Source organism: Calonectris borealis, chromosome 1, assembly GCF_964195595.1.
Source record: "Calonectris borealis chromosome 1, bCalBor7.hap1.2, whole genome shotgun sequence".
NCBI classification, from domain to species: domain Eukaryota; kingdom Metazoa; phylum Chordata; class Aves; order Procellariiformes; family Procellariidae; genus Calonectris; species Calonectris borealis.
Window position 1 is genome coordinate 40,631,970 of NC_134312.1, and position 20,948 is coordinate 40,652,917.

At 40.3% G+C, this 20,948-nt stretch overlaps 1 protein-coding gene across 1 annotated transcript in view; it reads right to left on the reverse strand.

Annotated features, from left to right (window-relative positions):
• PTPRR (protein tyrosine phosphatase receptor type R) overlaps positions 1–20,948 on the reverse strand; it is a 166,554-nt gene that overhangs the window by 21,995 nt on the left and 123,611 nt on the right. The window contains exons 7-8 of the mRNA XM_075154684.1: positions 13,462–13,648; positions 6,751–6,835 (exon numbers count right to left, since the gene is read on the reverse strand). Coding sequence (XP_075010785.1) covers positions 6,751–6,835; positions 13,462–13,648 — 272 coding nt within the window. The remainder of the gene's footprint in view (positions 1–6,750; positions 6,836–13,461; positions 13,649–20,948) is intronic.

Consider the following 20,948-nt stretch of genomic DNA (forward strand, 5'->3'; position numbering starts at 1 on the left):
AATTAGAAGATTTCTATAGAGAATCAAAGACTTATTGAAGAAAATAATCTACTGTATTTGGGGTTGTCAAGTACCAAAGCATTATGCATCAAATTCTCCCCCCTGCAAAGGATCATCATGTGTGACTAAAGTACACCTATATTGCTTTGTAGCAGTATCTCAGCAAGCTGTGGGCATTGAAGCAACGCTACCAGGTCCAGGAAATGTTCAGCAAGGTCTAGTCTGCCTGTGTTGAGTGTAAAGCTGACCTGCCTAGACTGTCTCTGAAATCTGTGTCATATCATTGTACGATGCTAGATAATTACACCAAGTCCTTTGGATTCAACTTTGATATCTTTGCCTGAAGCCGTACTGTTCTAATGACTACAGTTGGATTTAAACTAAGAAAAGCTCCCTCTGCCTGGGATGAAATCAGCTATGTGTTTTTATACCAATTTAAGTTCCCTGTAAGGGGCTGGACCAGGTAATCCATATCGTTCCCTTCAGTCCTGTGTTCTCATCTGACACAATTTTGTAATCATCCATGTGTACTAGACTGGAGACACAATGCCAAAACACGGGAACATTTTCCTTCACGCTCTTCTTTCCTTCACTGTCTTGGATGATCTGGAATGGAGTGGGGGCCAGTCCTGTTGAGTATAGAGCTGGGGGTTACTAAATCCCTCCTGCAAAGGAAGTTTTTGCTTGCTTATTTGTGATGATGTGATCCCCCATGTATTACCCTTTTGGAATTAGAGCCAGTAAATTCTCAATTACGCAGCATAACAGAAAGGGATAAGGAGAAGGGGAGTGAGGTGCCTATGTTGTGGCTATCTAGGGGCACACTTTGACTTTCTTCACACCTTTTATAAAAAATATTCTACTGTTAACAGAATGATATGGAAATATTTCTGTATCAAAAAAAAAAATCTTTTCTTCTGGCAATTTGCTTAAATAATTAATTAGAATCAGCAGCTTTTTGACAGTATACAGACACCTATTCTGGATAGCTGCTTTGCTGAGTGCAATCTAGGCAATGTGTTCAAAGATACATACGTGGAAGCTGAACTGGAGAGTGGTAAGAAAACACTATTTATTATGGAGCCCTGCTGTTTACACAAGAAACATATAATTGATGTACATATGCCGTAGCAAAACCTGGTATTTTCAGAGTTGCTTTTGGATTTCTTTTGTGACTTCCTGTTCCTAAGAACAAGATAAAACCTTTGCAAATCAAAGGAAGAGGAGGGATGATCCCAAACATACTTTATGTCCTTTTCCACTGGAGGTCACAGGAGCATCTTGGACAGGAGTGGAGCCTTTGCAGGACCCAGGCTGGTGTTTTGAAAGTATGTTTCTTAAAATGTGCAAATGAATGCATGACTTCTAGTTCAAAGACTGTGCATGGAAGTCGTGTCCTCTGCATGTGTTAATAGCACAACACGAACCCTAGTTAGCTTGTGTTAAAATCTCTTTGTAGTAGCTTTCCCAACTTTTTCAGTTAGAGCTTTTTTTTCCCCTTAACAATATGAGGACAGGAAACCTCTCATTCCTTTTCAGCACAGAGTGATTATTAGCCATTTCCACAAATGCCTCAGGCTACGTGGCCTTGAAAAAACACCCGCTTCCTCTAGCTCACACAATGCCTCTGATTCTGGTGTAGCTTGACCCCTACCTTAAAAAACCTCTTCCAAGCAGACTCAACATCCAGTTTAATTACCATGTCTTGAGATAAATCCCTCTGTTACTAAGGAGCAGCTAAATCAGTTTCACAATTTCTGAGACCTCCTTCCAACTCCAATCAACGAAACAAACACTGCTTCTGAATGGGGATCTTTTATAAATTAGCAGTCCTGATCAGTTATGAAATAGGTAAGTGCTGTAAACTCAGTTCTGAAATGAGGAAAACCTGAGCGCCGCTAAAGATCCAGAGCCACTAAGCAATCATCAGACACAAATGGAACTAATTAGCTTCCTCCTGAATGACAAATAACTTGGAGGTAATAATCTTTTCCTCAAGGATGGCAAAGTCTGTGTCTGAGCTACACCAGCAAGACACAGATGGTGGCTGCAAGGCTGAATTCATCAATGTTTGCAAAGCATCTTGAAACGCAGCAGAGCTGTTAAGCACTTATAATTACTAATAAAAAATGTCTCCTACAATTCTGACTGAGACAAAATTACTGCTGTTTTCTTCCATTTCTCTAAGAAGTCTGGAATAGCCCTCCCATTAGAGTAGAAGCAGCTTCCTCTAACTCCATCTTTTACAAATTAATATTGGCCTGAATTTACCAGGCTGGAGGAATAGGAAGGTGTTAACGGGGCTGTAGCTTGCCCCCATCAGACTGCCCAGTGCAGGGAACAAGCTGGGCTGTATGGTGGCACTGCTGGACAGCCTCCCCCACTGCCATCGATACGGGACGTTCATCCACTCCATGAACACCACTTTGTCATGAAGACCCAGGGCTTTGTCCCATTGCAAAGGCTGTATTCGTTGTATGGTGGGTATGATGTGCTGCAGTGGTTTTTTCTTCTTCCATTTTGACTGCTACTATGTTCTGAATTCTTTAGGGCGTGGGTATGTTCACCTTTGTAGCATTTCCAAGAGAAGTCATTTGTTACTCCTGGTCCAGTCCTAGTTGCCTTATTAACAGTAGTACTGAAATACCGTGAGAAGGGCTGTCCTTAAGGTATTTCTGTTTTGTGAGCAGGAAAGGAAGGCAAAAATTTTGTGAGGCAGACTGCTCTCACACTTGCAGCCCAAAAGTTCATAAATCTTTCAGATATTGAAACATTTTGAAATTCATTCACCTCTATTTTGCCTGGTTTTGCTTGCAGTCTATAAATGAATTATGGATACTGGTATTATTTGGTAAACATTGTAACACAGAACGTGGAAGAATCATACCAGACTGCATTCCCAATCTCTGCCAGGTGGGGAATAGGCTATTAGACTTGCAAATAATACAACTGCCTCAAAACACCTCATGTATAAAACACCTGTAAACTATGCATCATTTTTTAATCTCATCTGAATCATTTCCTGGCTCTTCCAATATAATCCAGGAATTCTCAATGGAAAACTTAACAGATTTATCATGGTGCATTACAAAATAAAGTTTCATTCATGCAAAGGAAATCTTTCTTATCTACTAAAAATAAGGTCTGCCTAATATGCAGTCTAACATAGATCAATTATTATAATACTGGCTATTTACAAATATTATAGATGTTATGGTACTGGTGGCCACAACTAGGACACATTTTGTTGACTCACATGGATATACAAAATACTTTGATGAACCCATGTTGAATTCCACTAAGATTAAACGGTTTTTCTCCTTTTGCTTTGTAAATATGATTTTTTTCTTTAGTCTTTGAAAGCCTGCTAGTGATCCTATTGCCTTCATTAGGGAGCAGGACTGGAGCAAACTTGACCACTCGTAGTCAGGACTGTAGTGCAGGGGAGCTTGAAAATTCTCAACATCAAGAGAATGGTTTTCCAGCATCTGTCTAAAAGCTTGCATAATAAAGGGCTTTGTTCATATGATTTAGATTTCCCCTTGTCTTTAGCTGGAGTGCCAGAGCCAGTTTTAGCACAAGCACTTCAAGCAACAGCTTGTGGATTTGTGGGTCTGACCCGCCAAGTGCTTTCTACCTTCGTGTTACCGTGAATCTGCTGTTCTGCCACGAGTGTTTTCATGGAGGCTTTTGCCCTGAGGGTACTCTTCAGAAAGGGGTAAGGAATGACATCCAGGTACCTTAGTTGTGTTGCACACACAAAGACACCCACAGAATAGTGTTAAGCCACTTGCTTCTTTGTAAGCAAGAGCCCATGTATGCTCTGAAGCACCACGGGAATTCTGCTTCTGGTCTGAGGTGGAAAAGTGAGATAGGAAGGGGAAAAAATACAGGGCTTTGAAGCTGAGGTCCTGCTGTGGGGACATGTAGCGGCGGCTGCAGGAGACAAGCAGGCAAAGGTGAAGATGTGGAGGTAAGAGGATGAGGAGGGAGCAGTGGGGCGGTCTTCTGCCACAAGGATATAACTGTGAGACTGGGAAATCTGTGTGCAGGATTGGGAGCCTGCTCAGAGAGAGTGAGAAATGCTGTAGGTGGATGGCAGAGGGAACACAGCTGAAGATATGGAGCGGGGTTTAACAGGACCAGTGCGTGGGGTTGCGGTCAGGAGGAAGGATGGAGAAACTTCAAGGATTTTAAGGAACTGTTTAGCCATTTGCCTCTGATTCCACACTGTCCCCTCGCTAATTGTATTAGCATATTATTATAGAGCAAATAACACTTAGAAAACTTAAAAAGGCATCCTAGTGTTTGCATAAGAGTGTTGGCTATGTTATACTGCAACTGAAACATCTTTCATAGAAATGTAACATTTCCTGCACTTTATAGTTTTCCATACAGAATAATTTTCATTAGGCATTCATTTCATTTCACATGAGTGTGTCTGGCTGGGTAGTATCTATTAACATGAACCTGCCCTCATGCACCCTGTCACAGAATTATCTCTTAGAAAACGAGAACATCCTCCACAGCGCAGAGGGTGGAGCTGGCAGGACTGGGCATTTTTAGGAGATAATCCATCAGCTCAAACGTCACTTGTCACCACAGGTTCCCCGATTCAGGAGACGCACCCAGCACTGGGAACGGAAAAGCTGATGCGGGCATACGAAGCAGCGGGTTGATATCATCTGAGCAGGAAACCAGGAAGGCTGTTCTATTTAATCACACAAATCGTTTCCAAACCCTCTTGGACTGGGTGCAGGGTGTGTGAGTATTTATTATGAGCGTGTGCCTCAATCCTCAAAATATCTTCTTTGAAACAGCCTGGTGCTAACACACAACAGACCTTTTGATTTCTGTCAAGGATGGTTACAAAGTGCCTGTCAGTGAGTAGCTGTGGTGCACACAAGCAGCGTGCTTGGACTGAAAATGTGCCGCGGAGTTAGTGGCACGTCCCGGCTAACTGGAGGTGAAAACACAAAGGCAGGCTGGTTCTCAAAGCTCATCAGCATCAACCACGGCCCAGCTGTCGTGTCCCGATTCAAAACACATGCTGCAGTGCAATAGGACTCATCGCGTTTGCAAGGCGTTGCTGAAGGAGAACCTGACGGTGGCTGGGGCAGCTCGGACACAAGATGCTAAGGGAAGGGAGAACTCCTTCCAAAAATCCCGCCCGTCAGGCGGAGGGAGGCTTGGTGATATCCTGACTTCACTGCAGCTGATGCCAAAACTCCTGCTGTCGTCAAAGGGGTCAGGATTTCACCCTCTGTGTACATCCTGTTGACACTGGGCCAGACTCTACGGGACGCTCAATTTTCTGACTGCTTGGTATATAACTTGCATTCAGTTACTCACTTTATTTAATTCCCTTCAACATTCCTCCATTGCACTCAGCTGCACACAGCTATTGGTTGCAGTAGATACACTAACCTTGAAGTCAATGGGAATTTTACTGGGGGCCGAAGGGAAGCGAGGACTCCACACAATGAGTTTCCTTCCCAGCTACGTATCACATGTCTGAGACTAATCTAGCGGCTGAAGGCCATCAGTTTTCATTAATTTGTCTGCAAGGCTTTTGTATGATGTTAGCAAATTACAGTGCTTTCAGGCTTGCTGAGAGAAATCTTGTCATTTAAAGTGGATGAATTTGCATGACTATTATATAACATAGGCCTACAAGGACGTTATAGAGATGACTAGAAAACAAATTTCTAGTTGAGAGGATATGCTGTCATTTTAAAAGTATTCTTCATTCCAAACCTAAGCAAAGGCATGTGTTTACATTTTTCTGTGGGAATGTCCCCCAACATTTTGAATCGCTGAACTTTTTCACTTTGATGATGACAAAATATTACAAAAACACAGCTATTCATGTCTATGTTTAGTGCAACATTAAAACTTCGGCAACCTATTTTGAAACTGAACACAAACCGAAATGATTAATAAAGGAGAAATGGAATATCTCATTATCCCTCAACAAATGTTATGAAAATAGTTGCATTTCAGAGAAACGTATATTTTGAAGGAAAACTATTCCACTGAAAATTTTCAATCACCTCTAATTATAACAAAGCAATTGTTACTTCGTCAGAAATAAATAATTTGGGCCAATGAAAATACAGATGCATTATAGCAAAGCAGTAACAAGTTTACAGCAACAATGAGGCAGCACTGTGTGAGAGTGGTTTTCTTACTAATGTAAACAGATTTCCACAAAGCCATGTGGCACATGGAGAAGAAAAACGACACCAGAGGACTTACAAAGATGGAAGTCCGCTAGAAGAAAGGGTAGGATGCACTTGCTTTTTTAAGTCTGGGCCACTTAATGTTGGACAGGATCCCAAATAGCTTGACCCAGCCAGAGGGAATTCAGTGACTGCAAGACTGGGCTGTGATGGAGGCAACAGTCTTGGTCCTCTCATCCTCCAGATCAGGGGAGCTACTGTGAGGCACAGCAGACCTCTACCCGTCTGCCTGACCTGTCCTCCAGAGAAAACCAGCACGCACCCAGCCTGCATTTCTGTATGTGGTTGGGATGCCACCAAAGTGTGTACCTACTAAGGCATCCAGTGAGAGTTCTGTATTTGCCAGTCCTGCAGCACTGGCTTTTTGTTGTCTTTATACATAGACTATAAATATGTTTATGAATAGGTACACAATGATCAAAGATAAAGACAGCTAGCTTTTCACAGCAACATGTTCTCAAAGCAGAACTAAATGTCATAGTAGGAAACCATGGGCTAACTCACTTACTTGGCAAAATTGTTTTATAGCGGTTTTTAGTTCCATGACTCGGGATGTCAATTTCTTTGGGATCCACAAAATTCATTGGTATTTCCTATAAAAAATAAATTAAATCAGATTGGTGTTTCCAAAGGAGCCATGCAGGAAATTATCACCAGAAGGCCATCTGCTGTTACACAACTGTGTTTTGACATCAAAGTTATTAAGAAAAAAAGTGGTTCCCACCTCAAGTCTGTCAACACCCTTCCTTTAATAAACACAAGGAGTTGCATATTGAAGGGGTGACTTCCAAGGAACACTTCTGATAAATTATTAAAAGCAAAGTTTTTGCAGGATTAGGAGAGAGGTTAAAATACACAATAGTTCTAGAAAAGTGGAGTTGAAAAGTGCAGTACTGTAGCATAAAAGCGCAACATTTTACATAATTGGGGGAGGAACTTTCAAAATAATTAAATATTAATATATGGCAAACATTTTTTAAAAAAATTTTGTGCAAAACCCTTAACAATGTCAGTCAAAGACCTTACTTGCTTTTTATAGAAACTACTAGAATGAAGTGCCTTAGTCTTTTGCATTCAGTGGCTCAAAAGTGTGATAAGAATCTGAAGCTATTTCTCAATTCTTATTTTGATCTATTAGTGAGTGACCCACGTTGTCTTCTTTAAACACGCAGATGTGCAAGTCACTAATGTGACAGTTTGCTTGATGTTCCAAAAATATACAAACGATAAACTCCTGATCAACTTAAAATTACTGTTTTTCAAATGGTTTGTCAGCATGAAAAGCAAAAATCTTCTAATTTTTCATTGAACAAAATATTTCACTGGTCTAAAGGGGAAGATTAATTTTGATTTTGGGGTCCTGAGACATTGTTAGTGTTCTTACAATTGAATAAAAACAACCATTTGAAACATGTAAGTTTTTTTCCCCTGATCGTGGGGGATGTTTTACCAACCAAAACAATCTGGCAAAATCACATTTAAAAAATGCTCCAGTTGACTCAGTTTTCATTTTTCACTGAATTTTTTTGGCCATGACTATTTAAATTATCGTAGGGTAAGCTGCAATTTGATCTTCAGTAAATTAATACTTAAAAGCACAGTCATTACTAGAGACTCGAAAACTTCATGGCTAGCCTGGGACATTTATCCAAAGAGACAGCAGTATATTAAATAATTGCCTCTTACCGACACATAGGAACATGAGGAGGCACAAAAGGTATGTTCCTGCCCTATTCAGTGCAAACCTCCTTTGACTTGCATCACTGGAAAATTTACTTAAGGATTTTCCTCCAAAATCAGCCAGTTTCTAACTCCACAGGCACAGGCCTGCCCAGAGCTTTGGCACAGATGAGATGCATGGCCACTGCCTTTCAAACCCAAGCTCCGGTCCTGCTCAGCATGACTGGCTGCTGTGGGCTTTTATGAGAGGAAGAGGGACTAGACCCGTAACAGCTTGCCAAGGATGCACCCAACAGCAGATCTTTACATGGGTTCACCAAGCAGGGGAAGATATCCTCTTACTTTTCTGGTTGAAGAGAAGGCAAAGTTAAGTAAAATTTAGATGGGTCAATATGAATTGCTTTGATTCTTTTCTGCTTCCCAACTTGGCTTCTGAACATCTTACTACATAAGGCTGCAACTTCCGTGTTGGTTTTTATTCCTCTACCTTCTCTGCCTGATGCCCATGTGTTTAGTAGGCCTTCTTTATTCTTCCTCTCTCTCACTCAGTTTCTTCCTCGATCTCTTCCTTGCTCTCCAGCTGACTTCTCAAGAGAACGACTTGCTGCCTCTCATTTCAGGCCAGCTAAAGTGTTACTGCTAAGATATACCTTCTTCACCCAATTCTTTTTCATCTCCGTGTACTGTCACCCATATGATGCCTGTGCTAAGGGTGAGATGTTCTCACCTGTAAGGCTCCACTCCTGCATAAATCTCATCCATTCCTTCAGGTCAAACCATCTCACCTCTGTCCTGCTTCTGATGCCCCTTCCACCTCCCTGGAACTACAAAATGAGCTCCCACACCCCTCTCATACCCACCTCTGACTTTCACCCCTTCCCAGTGGTGACCTCTGTGAGACTCTTCCCCTCGGCCCTTGGGCTCCGAATTGTCCTAACTGGCTCTGATATGGGCTGTAAGCACCTCACACTGGGCTAGTGGCTGACATAGAGCTTCCCTGGTTCAGTTCTGGCTTAGTATAAACACCACTGGTGTGTGGCTTCTGAAAGGTTTCCCTGCTTAGCTATATAGTGAGAGAAAGCAATACGTTAAGCTTTTGTGTGATGTGATCTACGTCTGTCATCTACAGAGACTGGAAAAAGATGTGCGAGGAAAAGTCCTCTGCCTGCAAAAAGAGATGGTGGTCAGTGGGGCTCTTCCAGCCAACTGGCTGTCTCCCTCTCGATGCCTTCTGAAATTTTAAAATAGTTCATCAGTTGGTGAGTTACTGACAGATGGAGAAATGCCACCGAGTTGAACACAGAAACGCATTTCTCGGGGCCAGCAAGGTCAATTAATCACTTACATCCTGTAAACGCTTTCTGGTCAGTGGGCTCCTCCCAGTAGTAAGTACTTGTGGGGCCAAGGGCACAGACAGAAATCTGACAATACACCGTGGATCACAGCCTTAGACAAGTCACTCACTCTGAAGCTGGCTGTGAAATGCAAGAGATGATTCCAGAAAAAAGTTCAGGATACTATGGGGATAACGTTCCTGCTAACGTGGGGGAAAATAAGCCCAGCATATTGCAAATGGCATGAACATGTGCAAATTAGCATACAAAGTCTGTAGCAATATAGAGAATATATATAAATTTGTTTTATTAAACATATATATATATTATATATAAGTAATTACAAATAACTTACAAGCTGCACACATTCATGTGCTCAGTTGCATGCATGCAATTATACATGCATATGCATATATGCCTTTTTTCATGGGCTACTTCACCTCTCTGGGCAATACTCTTCTAATTACAGCTATTCTGGTTCACATTAGCCTTTAAATGCTACAACTGTTCATACACTCGAAGAGGTATGGTTTGGGTGCCTGAAAGCATTCACGAAAATGTGGCAAAATACACAAAAATTCAGGCAAATGTTCATTGTACCCATCCCTCCATTTTTATGAGAACCAAATTTTATAGATTTAACAATCTGGCACTTTCCCATGCAGGACTGTATTTTCTGACATTCCAGTATTTCAGGAATAATGAATTTTTCTGTTTTGTCACCAACTTCAGACATTCTGTCTTTTAAATAGTAGCAGCTCAGGCTACTAAAGAAGTGTATGCTGGGCAATTTATGTTTCTTCCTCCTTGCAAATTAGGTGTATTCTCCCAAGTAAAAGTAGTCAAACTTTTTGTCAGCATTAAAAAAAAGAAAGAAAATAGCTCTTTTTTCTGAATAAGTATTACGGAAAAATATTTTGATAGTAACTTACCAGTTTTTACAATTAAAAAATAAAGTTAATGCCCCCTAAATTGTTAATCAAAAAATTAAATGTTAATTAAAGAACTAAAAATAACCCAAAACTGCTCATGTTTCAGTTTTCCATTGAAAAGTTTGAACATTTCTCTGCTTTTTGCACACTTGGAAGGTTTTCATGGGAACTAATAATTTTAGACTCAAGAAGACTGTCTTATTGTATTTCTTTAGCTAGTTAAAACAAGCTGAGTGAGCAGAATGAGTGAGGGTTATATATTGCGTTTTTTGCATGCCTCAAGTTCCTACTAAAGCTATTATCTGTAGCAAGGAAGATATTAAACAGATACTGTTCAACAGCTTCATCTTAAAACACATTTTAAAAAATGGAATGGTTTAAATGGTTTAAAAATGGAATAGACAAGTCATGATCTTTTCAATAAAGTTCTATGGAAACACTGAATGGCCAAAGTCATGTTGTGCCCTCTGAGGAACGAATGAAATGTGAATCTCTATTGCCCCAAAGCTGTGCACGAATGCTCTGTGAGAGGATTTGAGTAAATTGGATTCTACAGAGGTGCCAAGTTGTCTGTACAAACTGCCTCCTAAATGGGGGGTTTAAACATGACGAAGTTGTTTCTTCTAGCTTTCTTGCCTAAGCAGCAGAATGTCAGAGAACCGATGGCATAACTGGTGATAAATGTATGTTGGATGCTTAAAACTCTTTCCATGTTCACTATCTGACCAATTGTTAGTAAAACAACCAAGGGATTTATTTTTCTTAAGCAAACGACTTTTACGATAAACCCTGTCTTTTTTAAAGGTGACTAAAAGAACTGTTTCATAGAGATGCAATTATTCATAATGAAAAACTATTTTTAGAGTAAGATGGTACTCAGCATCTATTTTATTGACTTATATGCACAAATTGAAAACAAAATAAAACTCCAAGGAATCACATGCTCTGATATGTTTAATAAGAACTGAATTGTTTGTATGTCTTTGTTAGACCTGTAGTATGCTCAAGGGGTTGTATAGGTCTTCCTGCTCTTACATGCCTTGTTAGGATACACATTTCTGTGTGGCTCTATTTATTAAATTTGAGCTATTAAACCAAACTTTAAAAGTTTTGCTTGTTTTGTTTAGGTTGCTAATGAGTTGTAAAAGTTAAAAACGTTAGGCTACTCTTGTGTTGGGTAGTTGTTTATGTTAGGTTCGTCCACTCTGGTACCCTCTGATAGCAGCTGGTAGCAAGGCATCTGAGGGAACTGTAAGAACAGGATGAGCTTTTCTTTGTTTTGCATTGGCCACCTGATACTGTTCTTTTAGCATGAAAAACCATGAATAATCACTCCATATTCACTTTCTCCTTGCTACCATGATTTTATAGGCTTCTGTTACAGCCTTTCACAGTCTTTTTTCTAAGCAGAAGAGTCCTTGTCTATTTAGTATCTCCTGATACAGAAGCTGCTCTAGCCTGTGATTGTGTTCGCCATACTTCTGTATGTGCTTCAAGATGGAGAGATCAGAGCAGCATGCAGTTGTGAATGCAATATAGATTTTTCCGACGTCATAAAGGTGTTTTGTACATTCTCTAGTTCTTTTCCCAAGATTCTTAGTTTTGTATTTCAGAACCCATCAAAGTATACAAAACTATTTTCTCCCAAATGCAAAACATTTTATTTATCAACCCTGAATTTCCCCCGCCTCATCACCATCATTAAATCCTTCTGTAATTTCTTTGAAGTCCATTTTTAATTTTACTATGCTCAGTAATTCAGTGTCATCATCAAACTTCACCACCTTACTTATTTATTCCCTCTTCCAGATGACTTAGGAGCATCTTGGTCAGTATCAGCTCCAGAATAGAGCCTCTGGTACTCCATTGGTGTCCTCCTTTATACTCTGAGAAGCAACCAGTCCTTCCAATGCTGCACTGCATTGATTATTCCCCACTGTATTGCATTTGTTCATACATCTATTGGCTTCTTTCTTTATTATAATTCCTTCCAATTTCTCTGATTTAGACATCAGATTTGTAGGCTTGCACTTCCCTGGATCTCTTCCGGAGCCCTTCTGAAAATCTCCTGTTACCTCTGGCCCTCTGATTCCTCAGCTGCTGGGGCCCAAGTGCTAGGTTACACCTGCCCAGTTAATCCATCAGTAATTGCATATATGAACTCCTTTAGGATTCCTGGGTGAATACCAGCTTATTCCAGTGAGTAGCTTTTATTCATTTTATTGATTTGTTCTGGAATCTCTTCCATTAACGTTTCAATATCAGGCAGATCCTCCAGTGACCTGTTTGAATCTACTCCTGCCACAGAGGTAGGAAATTCCCCAAGTTCTTCTGTGGAACACAGAGGCAAATCATGCAGTCACTTCTCTCCTATTGCTTCACCTTCTCCAAATCCCTTTTCTACCTTTTTGATCTTCTATTGATCCTTGTACTCTTTGGTAAGCTTTGTGCTTTTGATATCTTTAAAAATGAAGTTATGATTTTTTTTTAATTCAAACCCTTTATTGGCCTGCCTTATTCAGCTTTCACATTCAACTGGCTTCAGTTTATGCTCTATTTCCCTTGTAAAGAGTGTCTCCTTACTTCTGATAACCTCTTTCATCTGGCTGTTTTGCAATACCAGTCTTTTTCAGTCTTCTTAAAGTAATATTTAATTATGTGTTTTCCCTGACTGAGTTTTTCTGCTCTGTCTTGTTTCTACCTGGCCACTGTCTTCATTTTAGACTTACCCTTTTTAATATTAAATAAACTTGTAGGACACTTCAGGTTTTTTGGTTCTGAGTATATTAGGCTTGCTGTATGGAGTGCTTGTTAAAGATATTTTGGACTGACTGACTGTGGGTGTCCCTGTCTGCTCCAAAAAAGTAATTTATAGTGACTAAAAATTTAGTCTTAAAATTACAAACATACGTGATGTTTACATGGAAATAAACAAAATCTCCAATTATTACTGTGTTTTCTGTCATCACAGCCTTTATGATCTCTTTGAAACTGTCACAGTGTTACAGTCCTGCAGCTCTAATACGACATTTATCCCATCTATGAATGGGACTTCAAACTGGGAGGAATCTGTATTATCTATGGATATATAACTGACTTACTTATCTCTCTTTAGTGCATAAACATAAAACACCACCTTGAAACTATCTAATCTGCCCTTCGGAAATGATTTGTACCTTGACATTAAAGTGTTGCCCAATTATTTTTTCCCCACAGTTTCTGTTGTGCCAATTATGTCAAAAATCCTCATTTAAAGCTTGTTGTTAAACTCACCATGAATTCTGTTTGAAGTAAATGAGAACATGCAACTGCGTCTCGAAGCTGCTGCCGTGTCAGGACGCGGCCGGCTGACTGTAGGTATTCCATCGCTACTTTTTCTCGTGGGGTCGGCACAGTGACGAAAGGTTCGACACTTCCCAAACTGCTCATATCCAAAGTCAGTGAGACATTGGAGCCTCGTCTGTGTTAGAAAATAATTAAAACAGCTGTATCAGATCTGTGTTACTGTAAGTCCCATACTCATGCAGCTGATCCTGAGTTATTTATGCACCCTGACTTTCCGTGTAGTCACTGGGAGATTTGGGTGTGCAAAGACTGCAAGACTGGTTTCATTGGAAGCACTGCATGGCGAGAAAACCAAGATTTTACATATCATCCTACCTCTTGAATCTAACAACTGATGCTGCAAGAACAGTGTGCTAGGGAGCAACTGTTTGGATTATTCTTAAAAGTAGAAACTGCTCCCTATATGCTGCTTAATCTTTATGGATGTCAAATGTAAAAGTGATATCTTAGTAAGGAAGAAATGTTTCATAGGAAAAAAAGGGGATATATTTCTAACTTTATATATATAACAACCTCAAAATAAATATACCGTATGTCAGCTATATGTTTAAGAACCTCCTGATATTAAATATACAGCACGGAGAGGAAAAAGTGATAAAATCAGCAGAAATAAATGGAAAGGCAGTGCAAACGTTGTGGACAATGTCTTATGTTAGGTAAGAGAGCAGGGAGAGGCAATAAACCACAATAAATGAGCTGCATCCCAGGAGGAGGAATGGTCTTAGAGGAATTATTCAGAAATGCCAAACATCTCTTGCAGGACAATCAAATTCATCAACATTTTACATTTCTAAATAAAGCTGGATTCAACAACACCTTTGAGCTGTGAAAATACAAATAAAGCACACTTCTGCATGCTTGGTATGAGCGCTACCCTTTTTGTCGATTTCTCCAAACACCACTTAAGAAAACTGTCTTTTTTCATAGTTTTAACCCATCGATCAAATGTTACCTACTCAAACCTTAACTTTAGGCATATTGATTGCAATAAATCCATGCTCTGTGAATTGTGATGACTAAACACACATTTGTAGGCATTAATCAAAGTTTTTGTGTTTACTAACCAGAAATCAGTACTATAAGACTGTAAGATTCAGCTGTCTGAACTGGGCTACAGATGCCCAGCTCAGTGTAAACATCTCTAACATTTACCAAGCAGCTATGTACATATAGAGATATGAGAACGCAAGTTTCATTCCTACCTCTGCACATTATCGTCTCTCCGTTAATGTATGCTTAAAGGGGAGTTCTTTAAGCTCTTAGTTGCTCTACCATGCTCAGATATATCAACCACAACATAAGATCTCTGTCTCAAGTCTCTCCTAACAGTCATCCTGCTAGATCAGAACACAACTCTACACCTTGCCCATTTTTAAAATCACATATGTCAGTGATTAACCATTTACTGATTAGTTCATTATCCAGTGACTCCAGTTTTCCTGCTAGAACTCTGCATGGTTGGGTGCATTTCTTATCGGCAGGAGAACTCCCACTGGGTGCGTGTGACTGCACACTGCTCTGGACACTGGGATGTTGTTAAGGTACAACTGTCCCTTTTGCAGTAATACCACATATTATTATAAATATCATACAGACATCATCAGATAGTATCTGTGAGGCAGGTGGGATATATTGGGGGAACGCTTTCCTCTAGTCTGCAGCAAAAGTTGCTTGAGTTAATACTTGCTTTTTACTGCCCTTTCATTATTTATGGGTGCCCCATCGCTATTTGTATGCACACATATTTGAGCAAGTTACTTGTCCTTTCAGACACTGTGACTCCTTACTTAGTGCTGGTGTTGCTGTTCTGTTTTCTGTTCTTCTGCCACCAGAATAAGCACTCTTAGCGTTTATTGCTTTCTTCTTTGCTTGTAACCATATGAACATAACACTTTTTTTTTGTTCTGACACAACTTTGATGCACTTCCTTTCCTCTTATACATGTCAGCAGATCATTCAGTAATTCTATTTTAAATTAAACCATTTCTATCATGTCAGTCTCCATGAATAGAAATGACTTCAGTCACTCACCTGTCACTTAGCAAAACACAAAGCAACAATGGCCAAGAGACAAGAGCACCTGGTGGAATCGGTGAATCTCACATTGTGCCACAGTGTCCGTAAGCCTATTTCAGCTGACGTGATGGGTGGGTGATAGCAAGAGCTTTGCTGCCCAGGCCCGCAGATGGTAACAGTGAGTCAGCGGCAGAAGCAGAGGTGGGAGAGGCAAGATGGAGCCCAGGCGGCCGCAGGCAGCTGGCTGCCTCCGGGGCTATATGGGGACAATTTCTGTTGGCAGAGGGAAGTAGGTAGGGTACGATTCTGCTAATTTTGCTAGGAGGCAGGCAGAATTGAAGTAGCATCTTGAGCAGAAATGACTAGTAACGGATATATGCATAGGCTACCAGTAGTGCTCTGTGGCTCGCTACACACCCTGCATCGTACCGAAGCCCCCGTCGGCGGTAACAGTGCTCATACCCAAATCCAGAGCCGTGACAGCCTGGGAGGTTGGGCACGCCACGAGCCAGCTGTGGTGGCCGCTCTCTGCCAGACCCTTGGGAGGATCCTGGCTCACGTACCCATCCCACCTCTCCGGGGACTGCCCCTGCCTGCGGGGGAAGCCAGTCCCCCAACTCCATGCTGCTTCTCAAGGAAAACGTGCTGTTAGACTGCTTTCTCACAAAAACCCTCCCGCGAAAGCACCTCTTCTGACCACAACTAGCAATATATTCCACGGAAAAAGGCAGTCCCTCAAACAGGTGGCTCTGAGGGCGTATATTGCAAACCCAATCTTTTGAAAGCAACCAGAAATCCACAGAAAAGGTATGCAATGAACCTCTCCAAACTGTTTAGGCTACCTTTGCTTGAGAAATGGGTAGCAATTTAGACCCAGACGTACTTCTGGGAGAGCCTACTGAGATTTCCTAATGTAGAGGAAAAGCATTCACATTGTTCAGTAACAAAGTACAGTGAAAATGTTAATATTTTCTTTGGCTTTTACATTGTTATAATGACAGTCTTGGCAAAAGGGCTATTTCCTTTTTAACAACAACAAAAAATATACCTGATCTAATTATAACTTTGAGTTTACAGCTTTTACCATTTATGGGGATTATTGACGAATACCGGTGTTGAGAATCAAATAACTTAATCTGGAAAGAAGAAATAGTTTTTAGCTGCATATTTAACACATTAAAAACTACACATTGAATAAAAACTGAATATAGGGCAGAAAATAATTACCTAAAGCATAGCAGTCTTCTTAGAAAGTCCATAAGAGGATATACAATAGATAATAGCTCTAAAGTTAATTCTTCCATAAAAACGGGCATCTCATAGAACACTTTTGAAGAAGTATGCTTCACTTAATAAAAAGATTTTAATAATGTTTACATTAGCAATACTAACTATTGCCAAGATTAACAATAATCACGTAGACTTCTTTACTACATTCAAGACCATGCTGAAGAATAGGCTGAGAACAGGACATTTTGCCTTGTCTTGAAAGATCAGGGAGGGCCTGAACCCATCATGCTCTTATACATCCTAATAGAAGATGCTTATAGTCTCAGGTCCTGCTCTGGAATCCTTGGATTCTCTATGTTCCTCCAACAGTTAAATTCTTCATTTCCTGTAGGAAAGAGTAGAAAGGAAGAATTCTCTTCTCTTTTACTGGTGGAAAGAGGTTAGGTAGTAAGCCCACCTTTTCCCACCTTACTGGAAGGACTGCTCAAGGCTGGCCACAGAGTAACAAGGAGGTAGCACCTAATCCAAAACCTACTGACATTTTTGGTAACTATCCCTTGACTCCAACAGGTTTTGAATAAAGAAATCACAATCAGACCAGTTGTCTGACACTGCTAGTCAGACAACTAATTTTTCTTGGATCCCTCCAAACATGTGTGTGTGTGTGTGTGTATATATGTCTCCTGACTACATACAGGTATCTTTCCATTTCCAATTAGAGTGAAGGAGCCGTGCACATGGGTTTTCCCTTATTTCTGAATATTTAAAACCCTTTTTTATCTTCTAAATAATTTAATATTCTTTATGTTCCCCATGTTGATAGTTTGGGCCAAATTAGAGAAGATTGTGTTATGATACACCTTCCCCCAGCACCCCCTTGAGGTTGTGTCTCAATGGGGTTGAGCATCATGTGAGGAATCTGAGGAATTGTAAACAGTCGTGACAACATTACATTAAAATCAGCATGAGACTAACTCTTCCGAAGTTCCACCAGCTGGGACAGCCGCCTCATCACCGGGTACGTGAATAAGTGCAATCAGGAAACCACTTGTGTCTGTGTATTGTCTAGTATCCCAGAGGGGGTCTTAATACATACTTACAGCCCTCTTTTCAATTGGGTAATAGGAACAAGTCCACTGATGAGAATCCACTGGAGTATTTTTAATAATACATTTATAGAAGCAGATTTTATTAAAGACCATGATAAAAAAAAAAAAAAGATTAATGCAATGTTTGTTTGAAAACTCTCAAAAGGAAGCTCCACCTGTCCACCTCAGAGGGCCACCAGGTTACTAAAGCCTATTAATCATTAACAAGGTCATTTCCAGGTCTTCCCTGACCCTAAAATTAAGCCGTAGCTGGTGATTATGAAAATCCAATTACCCGACACGTTTTCCCAGTTGTTTATTTAAGCTGGGTAATTTCTTTAAATACACATTCCCATGTTTATTCAGCACTCCTGAAAAATGCAACACCCAGATTCCCGGTCCTCAGCTTTTCATTCTCTCTAGTGGTTTTGGAAGCAGCGGTGTCGGCTGCTGCCCTCCAAGAGCCATTGCCCTCCGACCCCGGCATTGCAGACGCGGGAGGCACTTCCTTCTGCGCCCTCGGTCCTCGGTCCCTCTGCTGAGCTTCTGCGCGGCCGAGGCGGGAGCTGTGTCAGCCGTGCAGGTGGAAGGAAGCCATTAATTAGTGGGAAGAGCAGCGCTGGCTGCGGCTGCTGGGGAGGGAGTTTGCTTTGGGTCCTCAGATCCTGCTTGTAGCAGGGGACGCTCCGCAGGGTACTCTCCCTGGGTTTTACTGCAGAGACGATGGGAAAAACACCGCGATTCCCCTGTGCGTTTTATTTCTCTAGTGCTCACAGACTAAGTCTAGACATGGGTCCTGATTCTCTTCCCTTGCTGGTCCATCTCATCAGCAAATGCACTGAATTCAGGTGGGTTTTGCACTGCTGCAATTGCACCAGGTGAGCACAATTAGGCACATGGTTTCCACCACTTATTACCTTACTGGTGGCAGACTTCACCTGCTTATCTAGTTTTATGTTTCAGTAGAGTAATTCAAAGGAGAAAAAATATAAATTTGTAAAAAAGGACAATGAAAAAAATATAGGTCTCAGCTTTCCTGCTACTTTTAGCAGAATAGCTAAGAGAAAACATGGTCATGTTTATGTGATACATAATGCTGTGGTGGAGTATGAAAAGCACAGTAAATCAGAAAAGGACATAATGATGTTGTTGTATTAATCCTGTATTTCAATGTAAAATAAATAAAAATAGGATACTGCATAACTCCCATTGACTTCATCAAGAAAAATCCGCGTTGAAAAAAGAAGAAGTAGAAAAGCAGAGACACGGAGGTGTTAAAATAATGTTTGCAAAGGACTGAACATACTGCCATTTTCTTTCAGCCTTGAGCAAACAGTAACACAGATCTTCTAATATATGACTGACACATTTCTTCACAAATCCAGATTTATAATATCCATTACAGTCAGTCCTCAGAAGGTTAAGAGATGACTCTCATTTGTAGTGAAACATAGTTTGATAAATTTTAAAGTAACGTTCACAGTATTGTTAAATAGTTGCTTCTAACAAGCCTAAGAACGGTTTATTTATGTGTTTTTCACAAATGCTTAGATATGATTCTTGATCTGTACATGCTAGCCTGGAATATATATCATCACCTTGTACTGCTTATATTACTGGATGTCTTGGGAAAGTAGGGCTGAATGAGAGTATGGTTACATTAATGGGTGTGTTAATCTCTCAGGTTTTTTTCTGACCATCAGCATACTATCTCAAAGAAGTCTTCTAAGCATGTGGTGAAACTCCATTATTGACCATCCAAACCTGAAAAAAAGAAGATTCGTTTTTTCCTAGGTCTACATTCTTTTCTTGGAAATGTGGAGCTCATAAGTTTCAGTTTTCTGTTGTGCTGCAGCACGTATTAGAGAATATTCTGATAGAAAACCCCACAAGTTCTGATAGTATACAATACCCATTAATGTAATTATCCTCTTATTTACTCCTACCTTCAATAAAGGTCAATCAATATCATCAGTATTAGGTTGAAAAAATAATGAATAAAAAATTCATTATGTAACTATGTAAATGTCATCCTAATGAATAAATATTTGCACATAGTACTTATTGCATATAATGTACTTTCTGTTTTACACTCCTAGGTGCCCTATGAAGCATTGCTATACAGATGCTACGCTTGGCAGATCCGTGATGACAACTCAGTTTCCCAAATGATCTCTGCTTTGCTCGCTGACAATTCTGGGTTGCCGTTGGTTTTCACTTGAACAAGTGCTGCAGCTTTTAGGAACCCACTCAGACCTGGGGTTATCGACACTTTTAAACAAACCAAACCTACATCACACCCAAACTGAAGTACTCAAAAATCAGAAGCTGCAATCAACCAACTAACAAGGCTGAAGAGGAATTAGTGTTAGAAGCAGCACTAAAACCCAAATCTGTGTAATTTTTCAAGTTACCTGAAGTCATTTTGCAATCAATTGTCATAGGTACTCTTCTCTAAAGGAAATTACTCTTCAGCTGATTTCAAGATTCAGTATTATTTATGTCAATCATTTATTTAAGAAACAACAGCAGAGGAATACAAACTGATTTTGATAGAAAATCTGTAACTATGAATATAAAATGACTGATTTACTTCCCATTAAAGCATAATATGCATTATAGCCAGTCTAAATTCATACAGCCCAATACCTTGAAGGACCAATTCCATCAGCTCATGTTTGGTCATTTTGCAGCAACTTTACTATGTATGAAGATAAAAAATGCAGGACCAGAGTTCCACCTTCAGCACTTTGGTGTGCACGTGGTCAAAACTTGCTCTTCCCCCCTCTCCTGCTATCCCCTGACATACCAGTGCTACTTAAAACACCAGAAGTTACCTACTGACCTCCTCTCATGCCTAGGAACATTGGACCTCTTTTTCTATAGGCTCCTGGTGTCATTTCCAAAGCCTTATCCCTCTCACAGATTAACCTTCCTCTGGCTCTGATTTTTGCTCTCGAGAGGAGATCCTGGACAGATAGGTAGATATTAGCCCGATGTTTCCACAAGCATGCTTAGCAATTCAGTCGTTAATATTACTGACATTCATAGTATTTCTACTCTGCCTCACAGTCAGAGACG